Below are 15,643 nucleotides of genomic sequence, written 5' to 3' on the forward strand. Positions count from 1 at the left end.
ATGTATTTTTTAAACAGTAGCGTACAAAACCGTTTAACTCTAATAATGCAATGGTAACAAACATTTTATTTTATGAAACAAAAATATTCAAAACTACACAATTTCCACATACTCGTGAAACGTTACATGACATTAAAGTAATTTGACCAATATCTACTGCAGAGGAAGGTATTAATGAAATCAAATTTTCCCAAGCTCTGAACTCCACTTTAAAAACATTTGCAAAAAAAGTGTCACGTCTATATTTACTTTATTATCATTATTACTCTGTGAGAAGCTTTGAACGAGTGATGTAGATTTGCACACGAATTGAATAGTAGCAAGGGGAAGACGTTCATTTCCATATTTGCTTGCAAGCCGAACATCAACACACTGAACGCTTTACAGCCTGCATTGACGCACTCGTGGGACAGAACAAGCTGTCAAATGCTTTCACGGTCCGAAGCCATCAGGTGAGTAGAAAACAGACAGGTGGCTCACCTTAGGGCAAAGTGTTCCACGCTGGAATTTTTCAGGAGCCCCACAGGAATGCGTATAATCTCCCCATGTCTGATAGATCTGGCTGGCAGGTAGATCACCACATTGTCATCCAACCTGACCTCATGGCAAGGTGGTGACTTTGGAGTTTGCAGCAGCTGTACACTTCCAACCCATTGTAGATCTGTCCGGGTTTCTTCCTTGCCGAGAACGTGGACATATGTGAGCCCTTGGCTACCCGCGGGTGCACAATTTCCAGACTCATCGGGGCTCCTCAGGGCGTAGTACAAATCCACTGGCAGCGACTCGGGAGAATCTCCATTGGATGTCAGATCACCTGGCAAAAACCAGCCGGATGGTAAATTGATCTCTCCTAAACACATTCCCAACTTTCCTTTCAACTGGCAGGATGTCCTCAGCTCCTGGGCTCCAAAGAAAACGTGCAGGTCAACACACGGCATTTTTTCAGAAGCGCTGTTTTTATCCCAGTCTCGCCCCAGAAGACAAAATAAAACCTGAATTATTGGCCTGTTTGAGAAAATAATGTTCTCCGTAAGAAAGGACTTGAGCTTCCAGTTGGTATTCAGATCAGATAAACTCTGCTGCTGTGATGGGTTTCTGAGTCCATGAATAGACATAGGTACTGGCTTCCACGTAGAGAAAGGTCCATAGGTGACGTTGAAGATAGGTTGCATGCTGGTACTGAAGACAAAGAAGGGCTGGGCATGCACTTGCAATGTCGTGGGGTCGATCTCAATGTCTTCGTTCATTTGCTTAAGAAAGAAGGAGGTCTCCGCATTTAAGAGTTCATAGTTAAACACGGAATTGGTGGACATTCGACTGGAATCCGAAGAGACTTTGGCAGCTTCTAATAAGCCTGTGAATAAGATTAAAAGTGCACAAAGAACAAAAGCATGTCAGTAAAAAAAATAGAAATACTTTTTCAGGTAACGTGTAACAATGCATAGCACGTATCATCATTATTTAATATGTACACATGTGCAGTTTTACATATACAGACATCAATTAATAACATTTGTTACTATTCCAAGTAAAATCAGTTTTGCTGCTGTTCAAAAATATAAATCAGTGGCTTATCTCTGCAACTCACCATTAGAAAACATTTACTCGTACTAAACTAACTTATTTTTTTATATTACCAGGTAAGGCCCAATGAGCCATATAGCTCTTTTTCAGAAGTGACCTGGTCACAAATGATAGCTCATTGAAGTGGCTTATCACGTGGAAATTTATAGCACCCAAATACTGTAAATATACATTGTTTCTAAATGTGGAGGGAAAAACCGAAGGACCCGGAGAAAAATCCACGCGACCACGGAGAGAACATGCAAACTTCAAATATACAGGCACGAGGGTCGGGATCAAACCTACAATCTCCTGCATACCAAGTGAGGTAGTTAACATCTCATAACAGTTCTGAAGAAGTAAGCGTCTATTTAGAAAACTGTTTTCTGCTTCCAACCGCACAAAATAAGCGCGCGTGTATTTTTGCGCCAACCCCACAAATACTCCCGAGGCAATCATCCAAGCAATAGCCAGTAAACATGTTGATGCCATTCACACGTACCTGCCTCATTTGCGAGCATCACGACATTGGAATTTGAAGTCGCATTCAATCGCCGTACTTATTATGATACAGCCGTAGATGGTCGACCTTCCGGTTGGGGCAGTGGTAATGGTCTCGCCAAATCTTTCTCTGTGAACCCTCCAACAACATTTTCGATGAGACCGTGTGCAGGGCCTCATCCACATATCAATAATGGCGTGTGCTGTCAAATTGGCTGCTTGTGTAGTGACGATCTTGCCTGTAAGGCTTGCTCATGATGAAGCAAACGTCACGTTTTTTGCTTCGTATTTTTTTCTTTGAAAAAAAAACATGTTATTACTTTCCACTACGATATTTCCGCATGGTACAGTTTGTTGGCAATGTGAAGGTGGTCTGTAACCACTTTCTTGTTGGACCTGGAGGGAGAATATATATTTGATGCCACTGCTGTGTGGGGATTAAGATGTGTGGTTCAATAGATAATGATGCCAGCATGGATGCACATGAAACGCGCTTGGGATTTAATTACATGTCGGTGACACCAGACTTCCCACTCACTTGTATGGGGGGGGAGGGGGGGTAAAACCAACAGGAAGCTGCCACAGAAGCACTTCAAAAGTTTAGAAACTATTTTTTTTAAACCATGTGGAAAGTGTGTTTTCCGCACGAGCTGATGTTTACTTCGGACGTTAGCCATGTCAGGGTGGGGTTTAGCCAAACATTGGAGAAACCAAACGACATGTCTCAGACCGCATTTGTGAACACAAAGCAGACCTTAAACATGGTAGGACCAACACCTCGGCCATGGCAGATCACTGTTATAATTCAGTAGACTCACATAACATTGACTTCTCCAAGACAGAGGTTCTTTGCAAGCCATCTGGATACCATGAGAGATTCGTTCATGAGGCCATCCACATATACAAACACAGAGACAATTTCAACCGAGAAGATGGATTCTGGCTTAGCAATCATTGGAAGGATTTGATAAACCATTTCGGGTCTTAATTGATTGTTCACGCTTACGGTGGCTTTCAGACAGCATAGATGGACTCGTCCATCTAAACAAACTGTCAGATCGCTATCCGTGGTGCTAACGTTTAAAGTAAGTAAATAAATAAATAAACTGCGGACCGCCACTTCTTTCAAATGTTCTTGCCGTTGGTTTTCACACCTGATGATGACTGCTTGTGTTGCAGTCGGAACGTCGTGAGAATTGTATTGTTTTATATTTTTATTATGTTATTGTTTCCCTTCGACGTGACTTTACCGAAAGAACCAAGAATATATATAGTCTCAATATGTGACAAACCACTGACGTTAGCTATTACCTTGAACCAAACTCATGTCATCGGATTCAAAGCGTAGTGGGATAACACCGCACCACCACTCCACCGCTAGGTGTTTCAATCATAAATAAATCCTATATGTCAGGAGAAATATTTCATTCAAACCTCTTTGTAAATGCACACGCTTATTAATAGCAGGCGCTGTTTTAAAATCTCTCACTGCACTTGGACAATCGTCAATATTTTACAAGCGTTGGGGAATGCTGAATAGAGAGGGTCAAATACAGTACTCGATATACAAGATGCAAGTCTTGTCATCTCTTAATATGCCAAACGAAGCCAATTTGTTTCACACTGATTATTGCTAATATGGTCTTAACATACCATATTAGCAACCACGATGTGGTTATAATTTGCAATATACGAGCATGACAGATATCTAACATTCGTGAATTTTGTTTCCCTATATCGTCAATTGTAAATTAGCAACTGCAATTATATATATTTTTTTCAAAAGTATGGATGTCTCTGTCATTTGAGAATGCTCCTTATTAAGAAATCTTAAAATATCTCAATGCAGGAACCTCCTGAATTTTCTTTTTTATGTATCTTTTGAGACTTGTTCAGGCTTCACTTGAAAATTAAATGACATTGTTATCATAGCTATATTACTGTAGTGAGAATTGTTTGCCAAAATATCCCAAAACATTAATACATTATGCGAGCATTTACATTATGAGACCTCCTTAATGAGACCTCCATAGTGTAAATGCTCACCCCGAGCCCTCAATACTCTGATAGTGTGCTGTTTTTGAGTTGTACGCCTTTTGGCGTCTTCTGGTCCAACACCAATGGAGACTAGGCTCTAAGAAAAGCCGTCTCGGGTGTGGACCAATCAAATTCAAGAACAGTGCATATTATTATCAGAGTTGTCTTTTTTGTTTGCATTTTGACTGCTTGTGTTGTGGTCATTGCAAACATGATGTCTTGAATAAAGGTGTCAGTTTTTTTGCCAGTTAAAAGAGTAAAACCTATTTATATATTATGCGAGCATTTATGGAATATTAATAACCACAGTATATTAGGCTTCTCCAGTGTGAGCTCTCATGCCCTTTCCAAACATCTGGCTAGTTTATAGCCAGATGTTTGGAAAAACAAAACATCCGAGTCAGATTTGCCATGGTACATAAAATACATAAATTAATATCGGGTACAAAAGATGTATTACTAAAGCTATCAACAGAAGGTGTGTACAAGATTAACCGCACGTGTGGTGAATGTTATGTTGGGCAAACAGGACGAATGATCAGCACGAGACTAAAAGAACATCAGAGAAATATTAAATTCTCCCAAATACAACTGTCAGCAGTAGCAGAACACCCGTGTGAACAAGGACACTCAATTGATGTTGATAATGTTGAAGTTCTGTACAAAACTAACTACTACTGGCCAAGACTAATTAGATAATCTTTTGAAAGTGAAGTAAATCAAAATCACTTTAATCGTTCAGATAGCTACCGCCTTAGTGCTGCGTGGAAGCGAATAATCAAATAATACATGATTTAAATGCATTCCTACAAAGGGCAGTGTACTTTAATAGGGATTACCATTGGTAGGGCTATTTTAATACACACAATAGGCAGGAAGGACAAATTCAAAAGGCTAGCATAATGCATAATGTACGTTGCCTCAGTAATCCCCCCCCCCCTCACATTGTTCAAGATCGCAGAAGCGTGGCCACCACATCTACGCCTCTATATAAGGAACGAAACGGTAAGACTTCCTCACTAATCTGGCTGTCGTCTGATGAAGCTAGTTGTAATTACTGGCGAAATGTCGTACTCAGATTGGAAATGTTGTGGCTTGGCTCTCCAACACACCGACGAATTGGCCACGTTCTGTTTACGTGACAACCCTTACTAGTTGGCTGTGTCGGGTGGTGGCGGGTTTTAACGGCACAACATTGATATATTTACGCGATCTAATCCAAAACACCTCTATTTTTAATGTTTTTATCAATAATATTTCGCATTGATAAGCATCAATTCGTCTCATTGACGGATATAAGCGATATCAATTTTGAAATTACTTTAACACGGCATGGTTTCAGTTTACAGTATGTATTTTTTTTGTTTAAAGCAACGGTTAAACCATAAAACCTGCACTGAGGATGTAGGCCATTCATCCTCCCCTCAATCGCTTTGTTTTCCGAGTTATTTTAAACGAAGTCGTGCAACTGAATTTTATCCAAAGATATAATTCTAAACCACAGCAGTTTTCCACGTATGCCATGTTATTTGGTAATATCTTTGGGTCCCAGCTTTAATTTCTACAATACATTCTAGACATTACTTACATAAAATAAATATTTGTGTACGCAGAAAGATATAGTTTTCCAATAGTGTAAAACAATTTAACCTTTGTAAATGTAATGGCTTCCATTCAAAACATGTGAAGTGTTGCCTAATGTATGGTATAATTATTAATCGGCCATATCTTTAAAATGTGTTTATGTGAGGCCATGGTAATCATTGACATTCAAAAAGTGCATTATGCTTAAATGTGCAAATATAATCTTAACTTCCAGAATGAGATTGTCTATACAGTACAGTATTGCAGTTCGTATGTTTCTAAAAGGAAGAAAATGTAATGCGTTCATCTCTAAGCCATCCAGATGAATATTTTTCAGAAATTACTGCTTAAGCAAGGCAACATTGCATGGCTTTTATTACTGTGGTATCTCAAGAGTGAATGAAAAACCACTAAGCATGGGGCTGAAATACAGAGCTGTGCCGATTCGTAAAGAATTCCCACAATATATTGTGGCTATTGCAGTGAATTATTTGGTAAATAACCAACAGGAGACACAACACTTTTCTATTGCCTTGAAATGTATCTAAATTTGTGGATATTACAATTTTATCCTACGTATGATATGAAATAAATGAGAAAAAAAAACAGTTTTGGAAAGGTAAAAGGACTCGTGCGGGAAAATAAAGGTTAGAAGAGACGATGATCGCTGGTCAGGAATAAATAATTGTGAAGTTGGCAGCCAAGGCAAGGAACGTGCCCGAGACAAGGTCCACAACGTATATGGAGCGATGAAATCGGCTTATGGATCATAACGTTGCAGGTTCACGAGAGGTGGGGAGTAGCCTTGAGGAGGTTTGCATCCAGCAGTGGATTGACCATGGCTGCAGCTGATGATTTTGATGTGTTTTTTTAATACATTTGTATTCAGATGCTAACTGATAATGAGGTGGCCCAGTAAAGTATGAAAAAAGTAAAAACAGTGGTTAAGGGTAAGCAGAGGGTGTTACAGCACCCGAACAGCTGGATGCTCAATCCTGTCCAAACTCTCATGATAATTAGACATCTGCTTCGGCATCTGTAAACACAAAGGCCGTGAATCATATGTTGGTTAAAAAAGAAGGGAGGTCCCACCAAATGTTTAGGAATGGATGCATAGAATTAAAGCAAGAATTGTTAGGCATCTTTTACATCAATATGTTTTTCTTTTATATTATTGGTGCTTTCGGTAAAGTCACGTAGAAGGGAAACAATAAAATAATAAAAATATAAAACAATAAAATTATCACGACGTTTCGACTGCAACACAAGCAATCATCATCAGGTGTGAAAACCACAGCAAGAAATTTTGAAAAAAGTGGCAGTTTTTTTTTAACGTTAGCACCACGGAGAGCGATTTGGCAGTTATTCAGCTGGACGAGTCCATCTATGTTCGGAAAAGAGGAGGAGGGAGACGAAAATAATGGATGCGGTCTGAAAGCCACCGTAAGCGTGAACAATCAATAAAAAAACGCCACTTCTTTCAAATTTCCTTGCTGTGGTTTTCACACCTGATGATGATTGCTTGTGTTTCAGTCGAAACGTCGTGAGAATTTTATTGTTTTATATTTGTATTATTTTATTGTTTCCCTTCTACGTGACTTTAACGAAAGAACCAAGAATATGAATCCCTGCAGTCACGAAAGCTTTAAATCATGTTTTTTTTTTCTTTATTTCCGTGACACAACCACCAAAATCCATGTAAATGCCAATGTTCCTTTGAAGCCTGCATATGGTTATTGCCTCTTTGGGATAGCCCCATTGGCCCTTTGCTATGGCAGAGGATGGCACTGGATTTCACTGCCGTGACAGTTTGGATGTCGGCTTAGGGGATTGCGGCCATTGCCAGTCTTTAGGCACTGGTGCTGGTACATTAAAAAATGAGCTGTCCAAAAATCGATTTGGGATTTTGCACATTTAACACAGGCGTCAGAAGGGCGATGTGCAATTTGCAGGGAATAATATACATGTTGTGTATTCGCGTGAAACAATGTTCTCAGAATAATTATTTTTGCAGTTAGTTTTTGATGGACTATATAAACCACGACGGAGGAGTAGAGTTCAACTGCAGTGTTAGAAGGCGGGTGTTAAATGTGAAATAATGCCTGTGTTACTGTATGGGTTGGAGAGCTGCACTTGAACAAAAGAACGGGACACAAGAGAGCTTCTGGCCTTTAAATGCAGGTGCGCGTCAAGGAAATGTACGGAGGAACGGGGCAAGTTACTTGGAAGTTCAAACATGAAGTTGAAAGTGTTGTAGATGTAATCAGGGAGAGGAGATTGAGATGTCAGGGCAAATGTCTGGCACACAGTGGTTAGGTTAGCGAGACGGGAATCAGATGGTGGGTTACTGTGAGAGCAACCCTCGTGAGGGTGGACGTCAACTTTTAAACATCTCCCGAACCTGGGGGGGGTGGGGAGCCGTCAGTTGTGGCATAGCGATGTGGCGGCGTCTCACAAATTTGGCCGCGATCAATTTTCGGACACTGCGCTTTGAGATGTCAGCAACTGGATCCCAGGCAGGGCTACTGCCGTGGCGTCACGCCGAGGTCGCCGGTTCGATCTTGTGGTGCGGAAGTTGAAATGATGGTGCACATTTCTTCATAACTCTGCCAGCTGCTCACCCAGCAGCATGAATGCACACACCGGAGTCGGCCGATACGCGGTGAGACAAAGCGTGCCTACTCCCACCTCTTCCCAGGAATGTCTCTTCGACGTGGGAGAGTAGGCCAAAGCACCCCTCTGGACTACAGCTTCCTCTAGTAAAGGCCCGTTCGCCAGCAGACGTGTGAGAAATCCATTACAGGGTTGCACCTGTACCTCTTTTAAATTATCGGCAGAAATCGATGCAGTGACAGGGGCCCCTTACCCAGGAAACGACTCTGAATGTGAAGACTCAGGAGAGGCTTTATTGAGCATTTGTTGAGGAGTGGAGGGGGGGGCTAAATACGACATTACATATCTGCACGAAGAACATCACCTGCCCACTTAGTGCACCGCCGATGAATGGCTACTTTCCTCTGTCCTGACTGCCAGGAAGGTTTTCCGACTCACGCGACACTGCTTGCATCATCTACCAACCCCACCTCCCAGTTCACTGGATTATATTGCATGATCTGCATAATTGCAGTTCTTTTTTATAGTTAACGGAGGCTATTTATACTTGAAAAGTACTTTGGTCTTGAATGATTATAAGCCATATTTATTATTGAAGTAAAAAATTTTTTTTACAACTCGGGATGAAACGATGCACCCCCACTCCCTGGTGAGTTGATGAATCGTCGTGATTCCGAGGCGACAGTTCGATTCAAGAATCTATGATTCCATTGCTCTGAGATGTATTTAAATAATGTCGTGAAGCTGCCCCCCACGCTTACCCCCCACTGTCCCCCATCTACTCCCACCCCCGCCCCCCACCTCACCCTCTCCCGCAACCCCCGGCCACTAGCTAAACAAGTCCTGTGGAAAGGGTGAGGTGGGGGGAGGGGGGGGCGAAACATAGAGGCGGGGCCTATATAAGAAGGGGGCGGGGCCTAAAAAGGAAAGGTGCGGAGCCAAAAGGGGAAAGAGACAATGGGGAGGACGTCGGGGTGCTAATCCAGAAGGAATAAGGTCTAAGGAGTCAGTGTGAGTGCAGCCTTAAGAGGAAGGGGCAGGGGGCCTAGAAACATGCGAACCTCCCTGTTTGAAATCCGGGTAGTAAGCGTAGAGTGAAACACGCGTGGCAGGCAGCATTATTTTAGTGCTGCAGATGAAGCCACAGGCCAACTCGTGTATTTTATTGACATTGCAGTGAATGATGGCACCTCCAGTAGCTGGAAGGGTAATGTGGAACCCATGAAGTGCATGCAAATTAATTCCACTCGTATTTTATAATGTATTGTATAGTAGTATAATTCCCATGAGTGTAATATCCGTAGACGGACTATACCCATTATATATAGTACTTGTCCATACACTCTGGATTCTTTGGCCAGTTGCATGTGTGAGCATGTTAACGGCGATATTGATCATTCTATATTAAAGCAGTAGCAGTAAAACAGTTAAAGGCAGCGGTCTCAATCCGTGACGGCACAGGCAGCATTGATACCGTGCAGGAAAAAAAAGCATCTTGAATGCATAGGGGACGTTAAGCACCACGTTGTAGCGACGTAACACACGAATGCACAAAGTGAAACACACCTTAACAACACTGCATTGGTAAGACGATTGAGAAGCACTGGCATACGAGCAAGGGCATTTTTTTTTCAATTGTTATTGCTATCTATTTTGTGTTTTATTGCAGAACATTGGAGGGCAATGTTGCATACAAAATTGTTTACGAGTACGTACGATTTGTTGCAATTGAAAAAAAACATGCTTCCGAATAATGCAAATGAAAGCTATGCGCTGAGCCGAATCTGTCAGAAATCGGATTCTTCATTCGGGCAAGGGTAAGAACTGTATCCCTCACACATAATCAGAGTTCCATTGAGACTACTAATGTGTAATCAATGTCTATCCAATGGCCAGATCGCCTCGTATTAAGAACACGCAATCGGTCTTTAATCCAGAGGTCACGTTGGGCCATTGTTACACCGTGCTTTCTTGACATAAACGCTACCATCGGGCCAATTGATTGAGCCATTCAATAAGCGAATAAATGTGTGGCCGATAGTTCCCGAAGCTGGCATATTCACAGAGAATGACTGCACAGTTGAGAGTACTGTATTTTTTTTTAATAAATTATCAAATGAAACAGGAAATGGGAAAAATGCAGGTTGGCTGATGCAAATAATTACAGTAATGCTGTCGAATATGGTACTCTATTTTTACAATTGCAGTTTGTGCTCATTTACATACAAAGTGCAATGTCGTACACCAAACACAGCACGATGAAAAATCGTCTGGACTAGTCTTCACTTTTACCAGATCATTTACCTCTAAACTACAACGAGGGATTTCACTGCAACAAAAAAACACATCTCAAATGCAGTATCTGGGCGTTTAAATACTGCTCTCCAAAATAAATGTCTGCATTTACGTCAATTGTTGCAACACATTAAACATTCAACCCATTATTTTGTCTGTGAATGCCATGGCAATAACTCGGTAAACAATGGAACGTTGGGCAAACATTTGCCTCATGGTTCCAGCCACATGCCAACGGAACGTTGGGCCCAAAGTTAGCACGTCTACCCGGGTTGCTGTGCATTCATCACAAAAAAACATGCAATCTGAAATGACGTATACTATGTGAATACATGGACTTGGCATGAGCGCAACAGTATATGACGTAGTCTGTGCAAATGTGTGTTTGAAGCCTCGTTATTCAGGAAATAAAAGACTTTGAAGTGATGGTTAATTCCCGTCAGTGGCATTCTATGGATGTCACTGACGTCACGCCCACATGTTTAACGCGTCAGTGCAGCAGTGGCGTCACTAGAGTGTGCTAGCGACAGAGGCTGTGAGTTTAAAGTAAAAAAAAATGTAATAAATAAATGAAACGCGTGTCGTTGGCCAACTACCTAAACCTAGGTAGTAGGTGTGTATTGATCACAAATATTGGACTGAAAAGCTAATAGCCTACAAACGTGTATGTGTTGACAGCGCAGAAGCAGAGTTCTGCCTATACAGTATTTGCCTTTATCAAAAATATAAAATCTACGGTATTTTTTGTGGGTTTCATTTTACTTTAACCATACACTAAAATAACAAAATGGAATATACTGCATTGGCCATGGCTAGTCTTTCACTTGTTATTGTATTGCCTGGACTTAAGAGACAATTTTAATCTAGAGAAAACATTCTGACAGTGAATAGCAGTGGTGGCTCACTCGGTATAAACGTGTTTTTATTTCAAAGATGCACGCATTACAATGAACGCTCTCGTTAATTATTCTGTTTCCAGTTTTAATGAAATATGTCCTCAATATCACTCCGCAATGTGGACTGCATTCAAAATAATCGCCGGTATTAAAACGCATCCAGATAGGCAATTATTAAAACATAAAACAAGGAATACCTTTGATGTGGCTGACCAGTAATTTTAAAAGGTGGATGAACCAGAACTAATGTTTATCAAATTATTGGTTATTTCGGTAAAGTCACGTAGAAGGGAAACAATAACATAATAAAAATATAAAACAATAACATTCTCACGACGTTTCGACTGCAACACAAGCAATCATCATCAGGTGTGAAAACCACTTCAACACAAGCAATCATCTTCAGCTATGAAAACCACACCTGATGATGATTGCTTGTGTTGCAGTCGAAACGTCGTGATAATTTTATTGTTTTATTTTTTTATTATTTTATTGTTTCTCTTCTAAGTGACTTTACCGAAAGAACCAAGAATATGAATCCCTGCAGTCACGAAAGCTTTAAATCTAAATTTAATGTTTATCAAGTTGGACAGAAGATACTGTAATCTACATGTTAAAACACGACAGTGTTATGTTCGCAATTATAGTGTGCTTCCATTGAAGATATACACAATCTGAAACATGTAAAAAAACATTTGTAATAACTCTTTTTTTTGGGTCCTGCTTCGGCTGCAGGCAGTAACCTATTTATTCATATATTATTTAGAAAACCTAAACGATTATATTTTTGTTGTTGTGCTAAAACAAATTAAATGCGGCATTACCCCTACCAACGGGAACAAATAGCCATTGCATGTGTACGGTTTTCTGCGAAGAGACACCAGCAACGCATACAACCACACTTGCCGAGATGACCATTGCCGGGACGTGTGCAATGACTCCCGACATAACAGCTAAGCGGGGGGTGAGAGAGAGAGAGCGCGAGAGAGCAACCAGATTAAATCATCTTGCATAAGGGAGTCTAACGCAACCGCGTGCGTCCCAATGCGTGAAAGAACCCGACCAATAGTTGCAGAACACCAGCGTCAATCGCTGACGCCCCAATGTAAATCCTAAAAAAAAAACCTGCCTGCAGTTACCGCTGGGAACAGGACCTGTTATCCGTTTAACCGCACGCCTCTTCGTGGAGCTATTATCATTATTGTTCTCCTAGGCACGCTGTCGCACAGCCTCTATGGGTTGTATTCAAGCAAAAAAAACACACAATTTAAAGATTTGTTTCGAGTGGATTGCTCAGCTGAGCGTTGATTTAAAAAATGCATATGGAATACAGTGCCGGCACCCGCAGCTCAGTGGATGAATTGTTTATTCGTTGCATGATAACGCAGTTTGCGTTCTGCGGGTGTCAATATAAACGCATAAATTGTGACTTTCGTGCGTCGCTGGATGTGGAGACTCATTAAAAAAAAGATACTCAAATAAGCATCCATGAATACGATTATGTAATGCGACTGCTACACAAGTCCCCTGTAAACATATCTAATTTTACTTGCCAAGTCCGCTACATCGTCGGTATAATTGACAAATCTACAGAGCATTCATATCATGCTGGCTTGCGAGCACAGCAGTGGCGGCTGCACGTGATTTATAAAAAAAAACCCGGATTCATTGTTCGTCGGTTGATTTTTTTTTAAATACTTTTATTTCAGTGGGGATTATGGAGCGGTGATCAAAGTTTGATTCTTGGCCACGGCGTGCATGATATGAAGTGGGTGGTGATATCTGAAAGGGATTGATCTCCCCACCCATCCCCAAGAGATAACAGTTTCAGATACTTTCATGAATTTACTCTTTGTAACTGCGGAATTACAATGCCCACGTAAATATATAAAAGCCGTACAAATAGTCGCTATATTTCACTGGAGTGCCGTGGTGACACAATGGGTTCGTCCACGTTGTATTTAATTCGATTCGTAGGACCACCCTCCCCAAATCAACCTGCGCTGGCCACTGATCAGCGGGCTAAAGTATAGCAAGTCGTAAAATAATCAACACGACCGACAGACACAATGTGGTGAAGCCTTCATCCAGCAGTGGATCGACGTTGGTGAAATTTTAATTTTCTTTTAAAAAAATTTCCAGCGGAGCGAAAGGCGACAAATGCGGTGCAGCATCGAACTGCACAACAGCGCAACGCGGCGAGGGGAGGTGATGTTATCGAAAACAATATCGGTTCAAATGTCGAAAGTTTGGCATCCAATGACAAATACCCCCCCCCCCCCCCGTGTAGCCTTGTCAGACTGTTGGGGCAAGTGCTGTTAGCGAGCACCTATGAATGCCGGCGTGGCACGCGAGGTTTGGTGGTGTGACCAGAACCCAGGTCCGGCCACTTTTTTTGCCTCCCCGGTTTTACGCACCGCGCCCCAGGTACTCGTTTAAGGCCGAGTCGACCTAAGTAGCAGTGGATGCTCTGGTGACACGATTCCCTGAGTCTCGCTCAGAGCTATCACGTCGCTGACGTTACAGCCGCGAGCGAGGCTCCTGGAGCTAGGGTCAATCCGGGTTCGTAGCGCAGTGCGATACAACCATGACATCCACCGCTTGTCCGCCCCCGGCTCATCACCACTCCTCTCACCAGCCGCGAGTCCGAGGTGAATCTGGACCGATGCTTACCGTTTAAGAGCAGCAGCAGCAGTACGGGCAGATGGATTCGCAGCAACGCGGCACCACACTGCGCGGCGCCCGGAACGACTCCGGGAACGCTCATCACGGCGCTCCTAAGTGTGCCTGCCTCTCAGGCGAAGAAGAAGTGGCCCGCAGGAAAATCTCTTCTCGCCAGCAACCGCCACCAGCCCTCGACTCTCTCCTCGCCTCCACCACCAACCACCAGCACCACCAGCACCACCACTCCTTGCCGCTGCTTCTTGGAGTCCACGCGCAGCGTACATCCGAAGCGGCTCGAACTTGAAAAAAAAAACTGGGAAACGCGCGCTCTTCTCGCACGCGCAGTAGCGACAGAGTTGTGGCACGCCGATGAGAAATCAGTGTGGTCAAGAGCTGTAATGCCGAAGAACCCGACGCCCCGTATCTCTATCTCTCTGCGTCTTTTTTATCCATTGTAAAAGCCCGCCCCTGCGAGTCTGTGTGAGCCATGGGCTGCATCAATTGTTATTGGTATTTAAGGAGCGCGCGACCTCGATCCGTCATTACAGTACATTTAATCTGAACAGCACTTATCTTATTCACTTCTCTTCTCACCGAGCTGTTCGCCGTCGCCTTCTGTCGTTGCGGCTGACGGCTGCGTCGTTCGCGCTTCTGGACTTTCAATTCGCTAAAATCCACTTCCTCCCCCTCGCCCGAACCCCGAGACCCCTCGACGGAGATCCCAGCAGCGATCTCGTGAACGGCAGAGAGCCTTATCTTCCTCTGTTACAGCGACGCTGTTGTGGCCGAGGGCTTGCTTTGGCTTGGCCGGGTTTGGGACCTCGGAGCGCGAGAGAAGACTGTGGTGGGGTGGGTGGGATGTAGGGGGGAGGTGGGGGCGAGGTTGGGTTTTGCTCGGTGTGTGGATGGAGGAGCGGTGGCGGCGGCGGCGGCGGCTTGGGGCGTGCGGGGTGGTTGTGGTGGCGGGGATGATGGGGGTGCAGTGTGGCGTTGGAATGAAAAGCGGAGAGGGAAGGCTGACGGGAGGAAAGGAGGAGTCAAGTGGGATGGGTAGGGGACGAGCGAGCAACAGCAACAGCAGCAGGAGGAGGAGGTATCTTGCATTCAAATACCAGGGATTCGACTTGTACACGCAGCTTATAACGCCACGTCGCGCAGTATTCAGTGCGCAGTTCGTCTGGTTATTAGCTTTCGGCAGAGGGGGCTGCTACAATCCCTGTGACACTGCTTCACGTGGTTTTTTTTCCCTCCGTATTTTAATCATCACATTCCACGACCCCCGCCACCACCACCACCAAGCACCAACCACCGCCAATTCACCCCCCTCCTTTTGAATGTTTTTTTTTCTCTCCTCTCTTCTCGAGCATTGCCCTGCGGTGGTTGTTGTGGCTCATGCATTCTACCACCGCCCCGCACACAATGTCCAGCCACAGTAACCAAGCGGCCAGCCGTTGCGAATGTTTATTAAAACTATTTATTTCTCTGCCGTT

The 15,643-nt window shown here is 43.1% G+C and overlaps 1 protein-coding gene across 1 annotated transcript in view; it reads right to left on the minus strand.

Annotated features, from left to right (window-relative positions):
- LOC116939154 (transmembrane protein 132C-like) overlaps positions 1-15,435 on the minus strand; it is a 98,549-nt gene extending 83,114 nt beyond the window's left edge. Inside the window, exons 1-2 of the mRNA XM_032947215.2 lie at positions 14,163-15,435; positions 481-1,354 (exon numbers count right to left, since the gene is read on the minus strand). Coding sequence (XP_032803106.1) covers positions 481-1,354; positions 14,163-14,256 — 968 coding nt within the window. The 5' untranslated portion in view covers positions 14,257-15,435. The remainder of the gene's footprint in view (positions 1-480; positions 1,355-14,162) is intronic.
- Between the last annotated feature and the right edge of the window lie 208 nt (positions 15,436-15,643).

This window comes from Petromyzon marinus, chromosome 5 (genome assembly GCF_048934315.1).
Source record: "Petromyzon marinus isolate PM22_M1 ecotype Great Lakes invasive population chromosome 5, UKy_Petmar_22M1.pri1.0, whole genome shotgun sequence".
Classification (NCBI taxonomy): Eukaryota; Metazoa; Chordata; class Hyperoartia; order Petromyzontiformes; family Petromyzontidae; genus Petromyzon; species Petromyzon marinus.